A 14,549-nucleotide genomic window follows, 5' to 3' on the forward strand; every position below is an offset into this window, starting at 1 on the left:
AGGAATGGGTGAGTAATTTACGGCTGATGCTACTAGTTTGTCTGAGTCGAATATTTTCAGGAAAGATGAGTTTTGTCTTAGGCAACGTTATATGGTGATATTTATTTTTTCAGACTGTTATTTAGTTTATTTTTATGGGCACCTGATAGGCTAACTTGTATGTGGCCGGAATGTGCTCCGGTTTGAGGCAAAACGTCTTGGAAATGATATCATATCATATCATATCATATCATATGGTTTTTATTCGGTAATTTCAGTTTAATACTGAATATTTTAGTTTCTGATTATTGTTAAGTGCAAATCTTCCCCTTCAGTGTACGTAACAAAAGTTCAACACATATCTATTTTCTTGTATTCTGAAATAACTCAATGCTAAATTCACATTTATAGCCTGTTTACTAATGGTTTACAGTAATGCAGGTCACTGCGTCGAAGCTAAATATTAACTCAGCTGGAAAAATGAGAGAATTGTATCATTGCAAAATATGTGACCATTCACCATATTTATTATATCATATTAATTAAATTTAAAATGGTTTTGAAGCCCTTGATTTTATGGCTTTCTCATTCACATGGATATTCTAACCCTAAACCTTGTTACATGCTCCTGGTGTCAGCCAAATCAACAGTGCCCGTCCTTTAACATTCTGGGAAAGGTTTTAGCTGCTAGTCCTTCCACATGATCTCCCAAGTCAGGTCTTCCATCCCTGCTGCTGAAGTCATGAGCCACCCCCACCCCCAGCTTCAGCTTTCAAAAGTAGAGCTGTGGCCTTTTGTTCATTTCACATTGCCTGCCCTTGTGTTCACAAGCTTCTTAGGGACAAAGGCCATTGTCAGTGAATTTACAAAAGGAGATGCTCTCCCTCTGCGCCTCAGTCCTTCCTCTTTTCTCACACTTTGTGTGGCATGGTACTCCCTGGTCCTCTACTACTTACATCTCATACACTGCACAGAAGGTGGTAGGTGGCACTCGCCTGTATCCTGTCAGCCAGACAGTTTTATGGCCCCAGCTGGTTGCCCTAAGAAGTGCTGTGTGAAAATACCTTAGAAACAAGGGTACATGTATACACTCACTGAGACATTGTGATATTGACATTGCACTATTTTCAAATCCTTCCTGTGTCACTATTTATAGCTATTGTTTTTACAAGCCAGCACTGAGCTAACTTCTAAGCATACGAATACAAGACCCACTGTGCCACCACCAAGTCAGGGTCGCTCCTCAACACAAATAATAGCCAGTCAGCTTTAGACTGGTGGTCAGAAAGTAATTGATGATTATTGGGACAGAGGATGGTGTGTTGTGCATGATAACAGTGGTGTTGTGTTTGATGGATATGATACCAGTCTCACTATAGAAGAACTCAGCTTCATTTTTAGCCACTTGTAGTAATGTTCATTAAGTTTTAATTATTATTTGTAAACTGTTCACTGCGACTCTGTTTTCTAAGTTTTAAATAAATAAATATGAAAAGCTTTACCAATATTAGGAATCTTTGTATGAGGGCTTTATTGTGAATCTTTTAATAACTGCAGTAAAGAATGTGATGGTTTGCCAGCACACTGAAGCTGAGCTTTAAAGATAGATTTGTTCACCTTTAATAACGTAGAAAAGGAAAAAAAACTCCTGGCTGGTGCAGGCAATGTAGGGAATGTTGGATTGATGGAGTGGAGGGAGAATGACAGGATGATGGACACAGTGTAAGGAGATGATGATGATGATGATGATGATGATGAAGCTCATGTGGCTCCTGTAGGTTTCTACGAGTGCTGCATGCGTTGTCTGGGAGGAGTGCCCTATGCCTCCTTGGTAGCCACCCTCCTATGCTTCTCGGGCATTGCACTGTTCTGCGGCTGCGGGCATCAGGCACTGACAGAGACTGAGAGGCTCATTGAGACCTACTTTGCTCGCAACCTGCAGGACTACATCACACTGGCATACCTGTAAGTGGTGAGGGCTACAACCACATATCTGTAAATGGTGAGAGCCACAACCACAATGTAGCTAAACAAATCACACAAGGATAAAGTCATGGAGTCATTTTACTAAGAGGGGTGATCATCCAAGATATTTCCTAAAGAGAACATTATAGATCATTTTAACTCACATCCCATTTGTATCAAAATCTGAGAGTAACACACAATTATATTCATTTGGATAATATTGATCCAATAGCAACACTTTTGAGACACGATGTATGTACTAAATTATTGTGCATAATAATTATCTCCCTCACCAACCTCTCTCTCTCTCTCTCTCTCTCTCTCTCTCTCTCTCTCTCTCTCTCTCTCTCTCTCTCTCAGTATTGAGTACTTCCAGTATGTTATCTATGGGCTGGCCACCTTCTTCTTTCTGTACTGTATTGCACTACTGGCTGAGGGCTTTTACACAACCAGTGTGGCAAGGCAAACATTTGGGGAGTTCCGAAGCACTGTGTGCGGCCGCTGTCTCAGTACAATGGTGAGGACAGCATCTGACTATAAACTTGTGTGCGCATGTTTAAGAAATGTCAGAAATATTTTGTTCTCCTTCTTATTCAGTCAATTGCGACTTAGTGGGACCTGTCTTGGGACCTGTCTTGGGGCCTTTTGCATTGTTTTTGCTCAGTAGTACCTTTTCTCACCCTGTTGAAAAAAACAAGTTTGTTTGGCTGCTCAGAGTTGTGTCCTCAACTGTCAGGCTAGGTGCTTAACCTTTTCATGGTAAAACACTTTTAAAGGGTGGCAGAATCACTTGTATGATTTGTCTCATTCACAGTTTATAGTGATCACATATTTCCTGGCTGTCATCTGGCTGCTGGTCTTTGCTCTCTCTGCCCTTCCCGTTTACTTCTTTTACAACATGGCGACCACCTGTCACACCATCAATATGCTCTCTGAAACACCCTCCAGCATCAACCAGCTCTGTGTGGATGCCAGACAATATGGTAATAAACTTGCACTCACAATTCTTAATATCTTCTGCACACCTGTTTTGCCTCCTGACAGCTCCTTTTGCTGCTGTTGTAATATGAAATAAATTACTGCAAAATGTTGCAGTATGTACTTGTAAACATGAGTACAATTTTTTAATGACAATGTTTAAAAATGTATCTTTGGGTCATCTTTTCTTGGCTTCTTTGAAATGACTGTGCAGTGAAATGTTGTACATAACCATATGACCTAAATCTGGTTGTAGCATTAGATTCACAGGCTTTCATACTCTGGGGTTGACTCAGGATGTGTTGTTAGACTTCTGATGTTGCACGCTAAAAGTTCAAAGACATCTCATTTCCTTCAGGTTTGCTCCCATGGAACACTGTCCCAGGAAAAGCTTGTGGGATGACCCTGTCCAATGTGTGCAGTACAAGAGAGGTATGTTGCCCTCTGGCAAAGTGCAATCCCATGCCTTTGTCTTCAGAGGACTGGCTCTAAAGGCTTGGCAGATATGGAACTGATATCAAACATCAGCACTGTGGTTTGTGTCTGACTTCTGTAAATTCTGTCTTTCTAATTTACAGTTTTTCCTGACCTATGATCTCTATATCGCAGCATTTGCGGGAGCTGGAATCACCTTATTGGCCCTTGTGAGTAGAAGGCTCTAAGATGTTAGTTTTCAGTGCACTGGACAATTGGTCATGTGGCTCAGTGACGGCATACAGTATTTGTAGGTGTAAAAGAATTCAGATCCTCCATTAGTAATGAGTAATGAGTAATTGTCTCTGCTTTGCACTAGCTCAGACTGATTGCAGAAATTGTGAGTGCAGCATTTTAAAATGTTTTTCTCAAATATTTAGAGAGCTTTCTCTGCAGAGAATGTCATGACTACATGACGTGTCTGCATGTGACTTCTCTTAGTGTTGCTTGTTAGTGGTGATTTGGCAGTGGGAACTATATAAGGAGTTTTCTTCATCAATAAACAAGTTTTCATTTTGTAAAACAAGATATTAATTAAGCTTACCCTGTCATGACTCCTAGGCTTTGTTTCCTCATTCTCTGTTTCTCTTTCTCGCTGTAGCTCACATATGTGGTGTCCACTACCTATAATTTTGCTGTACTGCGCTATCTGGGGAGGAAAGGCTTAGGTCCGAGGTCTTAAGATCCCTGCTTTCTCCTACCATCCATGCTGCACCCTATAGGTGACCTGAAGAAATTATTTCAACTACCTGTTTAACAGCACCTACATTTCTGTTGAACACATCTGAGGAATCTGTCTTCCAAATTGAACTGAGGTGACGCCTTTTAAGCAGCTCAGCTTTTTGTCCACCAGGTGGTACTGTATTTTTGAGCCATGCAGGCTATTGCATGTTTTAAAAGTTCTGATGGCTAGTCAACAAATTGTTTATTGTAACACTTCTTGATTATGAAAATGTGCACATCAATAACTACAATTTTCAGGAACCTTTTTTTCATCATTTTTTCATCAGTTTCTTTACTGATGAACAAAAATAGTGACAAGAAGCAAACTGATGAAAGCTCAAAGCGCAAACATTGGTTTTTCACTTCAAGGCTTTGAATCTAATCTGTTCACATATTTGGTGCCAATTGGATTTTGCAATTTGTGTTTACTTTTTTATTATTGTTTTATATAATTTTTTAAGGGATAGCTGTTTATATTTATTTTTGTGATTTAAGATTCAAAATGGCATTCACGTGTCTTGTTTTAGTGCCCACATCCCTTACTAAATGTGGGAGTATACCTTATTCTTTCTAAAGTAGGTGTTGTACACTATTACTATTAAAAATGAAGTAGCTTGGTAGACTTCTGAAGTGTTTTTATCACCCCAAAATGTAGGTTTAATTTTTTTTGTTTTTCTTTTGGACTTTTTAGGACTTTTAGTATAAACTAATCAGGTTTGATTAAACAATAGCTTTTGCTTTTTTTTCAATTTTGCTTGGAGTGCATCAAAAAAGCACCATAATGTTGCTGATGACTTCTTACTATGCTGATTATTTTTCACATTTGGTTACCATGGTGCCAGGCACACCAGTACTTAGAGTGACCACAGCACTTTCTCCCCTTCAGTCTTGAACATAATGGAGCCAGTGCTGGAATGGAATGGAGTTAATGTTTCAGAGGCAATTGGCTTCTGAGCTCTTACTGATGATGGCTTTGACTCCCCCTAGCATTGGGTGAATATTTATCTCAAATACAAACTTTTCCAGCTATAAAACTGCATTTGTTTTGTCTCTGTAACTATCAGGAGAAAAGTAGTAGTTATTGTATAACACTCTTTAGTTAGATTTTAACTAATCCTACTGAAGATTTACATTTCATTTATCAAAAATTTGATTTTGTGCCACTAATAATATTTATAATTTTAGTTTGAAAAGTGAATGGTTTATCCAACACAGGTTGCTTTTTCTTTAACCTGTTGGCTGTCTAATACATCTTTCAGGCAAGAGGGTGAGGGAGAATCTTGGTGATTAAATAAAGGAAAATCAAGGCCCTTTAATGTTTTCTGTGTGAAAAAGGGACTTTGGTTACCAGGTTTGTCCACAGGTTCACTGTCCTCTGCACCTGGCCATGTGGCACCTTGTACAAATGTTGGCAGGTCAAAGAGGAGACAGTCGACTATGTTTGGCAGACCCCTGAACATTCACAGCTGCATTCTCCATTCTCCTTCCAACTCCAATGACATGCAACACAGAAGCAGAGGCTTCTAGTAGGCAAAACGATAAAGCATGAGTTATGGGAAAACCTAGAGTTTTAAAAGTACGTACTATTTTTGCGGATGTTGATATTGATGATGAGCATTGAATCAAATGTTCTGTATTATCCTATTGCAATATATTTTTTACAAGGTTCACACTGATTCAGAATGAGCTTTTGATACATTAAGTGGCAGTTATATGATGTATTTTCACTTAAAGAATTTCCAGTTTACATGTTTTTGCAAACACAGCTGATCTTTGATTTTTCCTGTTTAAGGATACTTTCATCAAGGAAACTAATGACACATTGTCAACTGACATTTTTATTCATCTTACTGGTATTGGATAATCGCAAACCGAATTAGTTTGGTATGTAAACAGAAGCAATCTTGACTTCCTTTATTGCCATGGGGCATGTAATGCAAGACAGTGGGTTGGACAGTTGAGGAACTCAGCCTTTCCCAGGTACCATTACACAACTTGAACTCAGTTCAAAGCACATGGAGCAAATACTTTGGAACGCTAGACAGCAACTTCATAACATGTCAGAACAGTATTTGTGAGTGAATGCCCAGTGCAGTACATACAGCATGTGACATGATCTATCCAAGCCCCTGCTCATGTTTAGTGCAGTAAATGCCTTTACCTATAACCACAGACTTGACTCTCTACATTTCTGGGAAAAGAGACAGTGACAAATTTAAAAAAACAATACTTTCATAAATGGAAAACAATATGCAAATGATTAATATTTACTCTCTTGCTTATCACACAAAATAACAACAAATAAATAAACACCACCAAGAATTCAACATGCATGTCTATAAATCTTAATATGTCTTTACATAGACCCTTTCCACATAGGCAGCAGTACTTTACTTTCTAATTTGGGAGGGCAGTAGGGAGATAAACATTAAGCATCCTTGGAATGCATCACCTGTAACAAAATACTGTAAAACAAGATGCAACACAACTATATCAGAATCACAATGAACACTGTTGTAACTTATGTGCCTCGACTTAAAAATGCCATCAGCAAATGAGAGGTGAAAACACAGTGCCTTAAATTATTCTGTTTCACAGTGAACTATTCTTTTTAAAACACTGAAGGAGGCATTTTACGTTGATGGAGACTGTCGATAAAATGTGGTGGCCCACATCAGCCCCTATATAAACAAACAGCAGAATAAAATAAAACATTATGGCTTTGACAGTGGCCAAAGATAAGAGCCATCCATCAGATTACAACAGAGAATGTGTTTCAGGCTTGGAAGTTGAAGTTTTCTGTAATCTTGAGTGGAAGGATATATCAGCTACATCTGCTGCTTCATGTTCGCAGTGCTAGCAAGAATCAAATTATTTTACCATTAGCCACGCAAGCCAGGTCAAAGTCCAGTATAATTTAGCAAGACCAAGGAACAATATTTAAATATGAAAACATGGCAAATGCCTCAATAATATCAAAATCTTAAGAACCAAAGGTTTCTTTTGTCAATCTTATATAAAATGCTAAAAATGCAATTAAGAGTTAAATGTGTTATACCTGGGCAAATGTGCCCCCCCGTCTTCAAATTAGACTAAACTAAGGGAACACAAACAGACCTGGTAATCACTACTTATTTAGTAGCTATGAAACAACAAAAATAAAACCCAGAAAAAAATGAGTATTTTTTGAAAAACAAATAAGCAGTTAAACACTGCAGAGTCCAATAAGTGCCAACTCAGTCAGTACACACTGATGTAAAAGACTGAATTTGGATGCAAATCAAAGAGAAAAGTATTTTGTTGAACACACTTCCTCAAAGAGTCAGCCCTTATTTCCAATGTCAGTGGGCACTAGAGCATTAGCAAGACACAGCCCTCTAACTCAGAGAATCTTAGAAGTAAGACCACCTTAAATGCTCAAGTGAAAGCTAACATAAAATGTGTACCACGGCAATGTACCTAGAAAAAAAAATAGTAACAGCAAAAATCATTGTTCGTACTCTGTCAATGCCACATATCTCCCCCCCGCCATATTCACAAAACTTACCTCAGTGTAACCTTGTTACAGGCTTAGCAAATCTGACTTAACTTCTACACAGTACTGAAGATTATATATATTTCTCTAAGGTTAGTCTACTGTAAAAAAAAAAAAAAAAAAAAAAAATCAAAACAAGCAGAAAATCCAACAAGCCACAGGAGCCTTTGTGAGGAAAGACAGAAAATATCATGCAGTCATCGGTGCCAGACTGCAGAAAGCAGACACAAAAAATGACTGTCCCAGTGACACTGTACAATAATTCTGCTACATCTGTAACTAAAGAACCCAAGGGAACTCAATCAAAGCTGCCTCACCCACCCCACCCCAACCTGTGTTGTACCATTGGTTATCATGTGCATATGCAGGGCAAACGTGGATGTGTTGGTATCCATTTACGCCTTAGCAGCAGGAGGAGCGGGCCGGCTTGCGATTACCATGCAGGTCGATGGTGCTGCTGAGCAGGGCATGGTCAACATGATCATCGGAGGCCAGCACCGCCCGTACAGCTGCCTCAAAGGCAGCGCTCACATTAGTATCATCCTTGGCACTGGTCTCAAAGTAGGGGCAGTGACCATTTTCCTCGCACCAGGCACGTGCCTCCTCCTCGCCCACCTCTCGCTCCTCTTTGTCCACCTTGTTGCCCAGCACGACAAATGGGAAGAATTCGGGATCACGCACATCTGAGTAGCGCACAAATTCCCTCTTCCAGGCACCCAGGTTCTGAAAGCTATGCACGTCGTCCACTGCAAATGTGAGCAGGCAGCAGTCGGCGCCACGGTAGAAGGGTGTGCGCAGGGACTTGAATCGCTCTTGGCCCGCTGTGTCCCAGATTTGCAATGTGACTGGTCGTCCATCCACCTCCAGGTCACGGTTGAGGAACTCCACACCGATAGTGTGGAAAGACTGAGAGTCGAAGCGGTCAGTCACATAGCGGTTCATGAGAGAACTTTTACCCACACCGCCATCCCCCAGCAGAATCACCTTCAGAAGGAGGCTCTTCCCACTCATGACGCCAGCAAAGGCTGGGTGACCCACAGCCTCAACGTAACCTACACATACACACACGCACAGACACACAAACACTGATTAAATGAATGCCATGGATTATGCAGTTATAAACTAAATGTATGAGAAGGTCTAACCTTTTTGTAAGTGGACACCAAGCATGCTAAATTTGAGCCAGTAATGTGATTTCTTATACAAAATAGTTGTGGTTGCACAAGTGTTTAACTAAGCGGATGACTGAGACTTTGAACAGGGTTACTCCCTCTTGTATACGCCAGAGAGATTGGTTAACCTTTCAGAACACAGAGAGATCGGTTCTCTTTTGTATTTCGGGGAAGAACGTCGTTATGTACGCGTTTTTTTTGGGGGGGGGGGGGGGGGGGGGGGCTGGGCTAATCGAGACACATTAGCCCAAGTACTTTGGTTGATACAGAAGATATTCACACTATAAGCAACCGTCTGAAAAAGCCTTAAATAAGGGGTCGGGATAAGATGAACACTGAAATTGACATGATTTTTGTTCTAGTCAAGGGTTTATCTATTTAACTGCTCAGCTATGACATATCACATAACATCACATGCTAGCGTCATTATGAGCTCTGAATGAGCAATAACAGTGAGTCAGTAAGATAAGGGCACTAAACAGGAAACATCACTTTTTCCACACCCTCCTACTTCGCGCAAGCGTATTCGTGGCTTGCAACTACTAAAACTATTCTTACGTTTCCATATTACGTTCTGTCTCAGTGTGTAGGCCTAGAATTACATCAGCACAAATTTTTTTTGTTTTACTAGTTATTTATTCTGCATTGTGCAAAACAAAATAGTAAAGCATCTATGCTATCGTAAATATTATCCTAGCTAGGTTAGCCAAGCTAGCTAACCTAAAATTAGATATCCTAGCTAGCTAACCTATATTTCAATCCGCAACGTTCTTTACTAGAACGGTTCAATTTGTGCTTCTAAAAATCATTTACATCAGCTAACCTAAATATCTTAAAAGACAATGGTTGCCGAAGTTTTGAATTAATTTACTTGTGTTGAGATGTTCTCTAAATTACCTCATTCTCTATGGTGACGAGTAGTGGCTTGAACAGCCCTGCTGCTGAGATTTGCCGTGCATCGTGCATGTACTTGTCAAGCGACGTCCTTCCAGCACCAATCCCTGCCCATGGTCCTAAGGTCCATTCAATACGTACAGATTATAGTTTTAAAAAGAATGTCGGTCAACAGCATGTTATTTTGCCATTACTAGGGTATGATATAAAATATTTTAAGATTGTATATACATTTTCTGGTTGTTTACATATTTTACTTTTAGCTCTCGTTTTACACTGTGATAAGGCATCCAACGCGCTAGGTGGTGATAAAGCCCACAATTCCGTTTCCTTGGGTAGACGTGAAAGAAAGCAGCTGGTTTAGGTAATTCAAACCTCCACTTTCTGCATCAGCTGAATACCATTCTGTTTCTCAAAAACAATTAGGTGAAGACCAAAGGAACTGAATATTCATAGCATGCAACTGCTCTAAGAACGGTAAGGAACTATATGACTAGTTTTTATCAATTGTACCAATTACTAAAAATGATGCACCGCTGGGGGATGCACCAGATGTAAACCGACGTTGCATGACGCCCCCACTACAATAAATAGCAGCCTAGCATATTTGGAGTGTGCGAGGAATTCTTTTTTTCTAATATTCCATATGCTCTTAATTTTAAAATTTAGGCCACTCTCATATTCATCGCCAAGAATAGCCTGTGCCCTTTTTTAATAAAACGGTTAGTTCCGAACTCTCAATCTGATTGGTTGAAATGTGTTCTAATCGCGTGGAGATTCCTAATAACTGTTTTCAGCCCGCTGATGCATTGAGTAACGGCTAGCTTTACGCACCCAACCATCTAGCTAATTTGTGCGTATACAAAATGTTCCCATAACTTGAATGACTTTTATAACATAGCTTTACGACTGCAGCCCACTTGACTATACTCTGAAGGAGAGGTAGAACCACCTCAAACGGTAAATCTGCGATTACTTTGAAAACTTTGAAAACAGTCGACTGCTGTGAATGTAGAGCAATTAAACACACTGAAGCCGCCAGCGATGCGAGCTGGTCTGTTGCGAACCCTTAAGCAGCCCTTTTTGTCTATCTGCACAAACTGAACGGAAGTGTAGGCTCTAATGACAACTAATAAATAACTCAGTTCTATCTTCTACTTCTTAAATTGTATTTTTAGTTTTTTGCCTTTGTTCGTAACTTGACAGTGCTATATAAACCTTTGTAGTTAGGCCTCTGTTAGGCATGTATCTTATTTTTTCTTAGGTTTTTTTTTTGTTCAAGACCATAGACTCTCCGTGCTGTGATTTACCAATATTTAAAACATTTATGTTTTGGGCTTTATATTTATATTTTGTTACTTTATATTGTAGAACTGTTGAATAAAAGCAATAGAACACTTGACATGTTCTTATTCTGGTGTTCTGTGGCTTAAGTAAACATTTTAATACAGAAAAATTAACCCATGCTAATTTGCCTTTTAGATGCAGGTTGAAAGTGGGCTTGTGCTCTGTTTGTGGCTTGGGCTGTGTACACTACCATGCAGGTCCCTGGAGCCAGCAGACACTGTGGACAGTGGAGCATTCCAGCCCCAGAGTGCCCTTACTGGCATGGAATTTGTCACTGTAAGTTCTTACAGAGGTCCGGGCAATAGTGACACACGCAGTAACAAAGAGTTGCCCATTCTCCTTTGGTGGAGCGCCAACCTCTTCCCCCACTTTCCTGGTAACAGGGAACGCGTGGACTGTCCCCGCTCCTCTTGCCTAGTTACACACAACCGCAAAGTACAGCTGCACCGCCGCACTACTTCCATTATTTTCTATGGTACAGACTTCCGTGCATATGAGGCACCACTGCCACGTCTGCCCCACCAGACATGGGCACTGTTCCACGAGGAGTCACCCATGAACAACTACATGTTCTCTCACAGCCCTGGAATTCGCCTCTTCAACTACACAGCGACATTCAGGCGGGAGTCTGACTACCCCCTCACGCTTCAGTGGCTGCCATCACTTGACTACCTCCTGCAGCCTCCTTCAGTTTCTCTGCAGGAGAAGAACCGTTGGAGACAGGCCGGGCTAGCCCCAGTGCTCTACATGCAGTCACACTGCGATGTGCCTTCTGACCGTGACCGCTATGTCCGGGAGTTTATGAAATACATAGAGGTAAGATGTGGCAATATGCAGTTATAATAAAATTTGCAACAATACAATTTTTCTAAAAGTATTGTGGATATTGCCAAGAATTCCAAAACATTCCATTGGTTTTATGGAACTGAGAGAAATTTAGAATTATGTCTAAGTTGTGAGTTAACAATAGTTGCTGGTAATTTCATTTACGGCAAAATTTTGTTAAATGATCAATATTTTTGTTAATAATCTACCTGTATATAGAGGTAGCCTTGCTATAAATATAGGAAGAATGACTGACTACATTTCCATTCTCTTTCCTGTATAGAACTTGAATCACATTGGTTTGACCCAGTACTGAGGTCATTGGTAAATTGTAGTAGACGGAGATACCACTGACATTTTTTTTATTAATTTCTTTTTAGGTGGACTCATATGGAAAGTGTCTGAACAACAAGCATCTGCCTGAGCACCTGGAGGACACTAGCACCGCCACAGGTGAGGACAGCCTGTTCATGAGCTTTGTGGCCCGTTACAAGTTCCATCTTGCCCTGGAGAATGGCCGGTGCCCTGACTATATGACTGAAAAACTGTGGCGACCCATGCATCAGGGATGTGTACCTATCTACCTGGGCTCATCATCAGTGGCTGACTGGCTTCCCAACCCCCATTCTGCTGTCCTCATTGATGACTTTTCCTCCCCCCGAGAGCTGGCCAAATTCATCAAGGCTCTGGATGAGGATGATACTGCATACATGCAGTATTTGGAGTACAAGACACACAGCAAGATCACTAATCTGCGCCTCCTGGAAGGGCTTCAGAACAGAGAGTGGGGTGTCAATGACATGAGCAAGCCAAACTACCTGAATGGCTTTGAGTGTTTTGTGTGTGATGGTGAGAACAAACGTCTGGTTGAAGAAAAAGCACACTGGCGAAACCCGGAAAAAAACCCTGCACCCCACCAAAGGATGGCCAACAACAGCCATATGGGCTGCCCTCTCCCTAGTCCAAGTTATGGCTCCTTAGATGAGATTGACCCCAACGACACGTAAGTTTTTCATGTTTCACATCTTCACAAGTGAAAGAATTGCAGTAAAATTTTTCACCATGGTCATAAGTAGCAATTGTCTAAATGAGATCAAAAGCATGTAATATGAAGATGTGTGTTTTGAAATATTGCATGTCTGTGTTCAGCTGGGTTCAGATGTGGCCACAGGACTACTGGCAGAGTCTAGACCAAGCTGAGGGCCTGGTGTCACTGATAAGTCACAATGAATCTGACCCTGGACTGCTCTGGCACCACATTCACAGCATAGCCATGAGGAGAGGCAGGGGCCAGTGATATGCAAGCCTCTCCAAGGAAGCATGTTACCTCTTGGACTCACCTATGAGTAGGTTTTAATCGTTATTTATTCTGCCAAAGCCCAACAACTTGGAAAAAAGAGCCACTTATGGTTGACTTGTCCATTGAGCAATTGTAAAATTGCTTTCTTCATTTAATGGAAAACTGTGAGTAACCTCTGTAGGTGGGTCAGCTAGCAAAACTAGAGGAAACAAAATTTGTATTTGAAGGGTTACCACAGAAATTTTTATAATGCACATTATGTATATAGAATTTGAAGATGGTGTGTATGTGCAATTTTTGTAATTGAATGGCATATTACATCTATTTTGGCCTGTGCATGACTGACTTACATATTCATTGTTGCATTGTTTGCAGTGTTACAAGTCACGAGAGGTTTTTTGACATTGTTCATATGGATATACTTTAATAAATAATCCACATAAACAAAGCATTAGAATGAATCTACTCTTATCACTGCAACTGTTAAGTCTTTTTGTGATTTATGAATGTCAGGTTGCTGAACAAGACATTTAAATGCAGCTGCTTTTTTATTCAGCAGATTTCTTTGTAATGAGGTTTTTGGGTTCGATAAGTGCCTTGGAATGTTTATATTTTCATATTTCTTATTTTCATATTTTATAAAGGAGAATAACAAATTAAAAGGGTTATACACAAACCTTTAATTCCAGTGTGGATAATGTTTTGTAGCAGTAAGTAAAAAAAGTAGATATTTCAAGGGTCAAAATGTATTCACATTTTTTCCAAAATATATTCAGCTTCTAAAACATTAAACTGCTAATAACTGATGGTTAGCAACAGAAAATACAGATATGCTCATACAAAATTTCAAGTCTGAAACTAAGATGTCCAATAAGATGTTAAACATGACAACCCTGAAATTAGATTACTGTAATTTTACCAACAAACACATTTTGCACAATTAAGATTAAGTAAGGCTATATAAAACAGGAAAACAGAAGTAGGAATGCAAAAGTAATTCATAATAACATACTGCATTACTTTCTCAGGGTAACCAACATTCTGCAATAATTAAAGAGTAAGCACAAGCCTAATCAACCCCTCTCTAATGTACATTGGCATAGCAGCTCTCACAATGGACGGTCCCACGGTGCAAAAACATGTTGTCAAGAAAATCGCCCATTGGCTTACTGCAGATACCACACTGGGGGAGGGAAGAATGCAAAATTATGTTAAGTTGCTGGCAAAACAGCAGTGCAGCTCCTCCAGGGTTACCTCTGAAATTACTAGTAGAAAGTAAATTACATTTTGTATATTTTTATATGGATATAGTTTGTAATTATAATGAAGTTTACTAATTTACTTTTCAATTTAATTA

General features: G+C 39.9%; 4 protein-coding genes across 13 annotated transcripts in view; 2 read left to right on the forward strand and 2 right to left on the reverse strand.

The window, feature by feature from the left end:
* plp1a (proteolipid protein 1a) lies at positions 1 to 7,783 on the forward strand. The gene is made up of 7 exons (XM_027008623.2): positions 1 to 8; positions 1,758 to 1,944; positions 2,305 to 2,461; positions 2,759 to 2,927; positions 3,281 to 3,354; positions 3,501 to 3,566; positions 3,998 to 7,783. The coding sequence occupies exons 1-7, from the start codon at positions 5 to 7 to the stop codon at positions 4,076 to 4,078; spliced, it is 738 nt and encodes a 245-aa protein (XP_026864424.1). The 5' UTR covers positions 1 to 4; the 3' UTR covers positions 4,079 to 7,783.
* rab9b (RAB9B, member RAS oncogene family) lies at positions 6,019 to 9,809 on the reverse strand. Its single transcript, XM_027008626.2, has 2 exons — positions 9,724 to 9,809; positions 6,019 to 8,706 (listed from the first exon to the last, which is right to left on the reverse strand). Exon 2 carries the CDS (start codon positions 8,663 to 8,665, stop codon positions 8,057 to 8,059), a length of 609 nt encoding a protein of 202 aa, XP_026864427.1. The 5' UTR covers positions 8,666 to 8,706; positions 9,724 to 9,809; the 3' UTR covers positions 6,019 to 8,056.
* Positions 9,756 to 13,925, forward strand: fut11 (fucosyltransferase 11 (alpha (1,3) fucosyltransferase)). 2 transcript variants are annotated; one of them, XM_027008624.2, is made up of 5 exons: positions 9,756 to 9,844; positions 10,147 to 10,197; positions 11,203 to 11,883; positions 12,273 to 12,895; positions 13,042 to 13,925. In XM_027008624.2, the coding sequence occupies exons 3-5, from the start codon at positions 11,203 to 11,205 to the stop codon at positions 13,187 to 13,189; spliced, it is 1,452 nt and encodes a 483-aa protein (XP_026864425.2). In that variant the 5' UTR covers positions 9,756 to 9,844; positions 10,147 to 10,197; the 3' UTR covers positions 13,190 to 13,925. The 2 variants fall into 2 exon arrangements, with proteins under 2 accessions (XP_026864425.2, XP_026864426.2); XM_027008625.2 differs by lacking the exons at positions 9,756 to 9,844; positions 10,147 to 10,197 and adding an exon at positions 10,244 to 10,680.
* Positions 13,680 to 14,549, reverse strand: part of znf185 (zinc finger protein 185 with LIM domain) — a 27,222-nt gene continuing 26,352 nt past the window's right edge. For all 9 annotated transcript variants that reach the window (XM_035532029.1, XM_035532031.1, XM_035532030.1 and 6 more), the window contains one exon: positions 13,680 to 14,375. In XM_035532029.1, coding sequence (XP_035387922.1) covers positions 14,277 to 14,375 — 99 coding nt within the window. In that variant the 3' untranslated portion in view covers positions 13,680 to 14,276. The remainder of the gene's footprint in view (positions 14,376 to 14,549) is intronic.

Source organism: Electrophorus electricus, chromosome 12 (genome assembly GCF_013358815.1).
Source record: "Electrophorus electricus isolate fEleEle1 chromosome 12, fEleEle1.pri, whole genome shotgun sequence".
NCBI classification, from domain to species: domain Eukaryota; kingdom Metazoa; phylum Chordata; class Actinopteri; order Gymnotiformes; family Gymnotidae; genus Electrophorus; species Electrophorus electricus.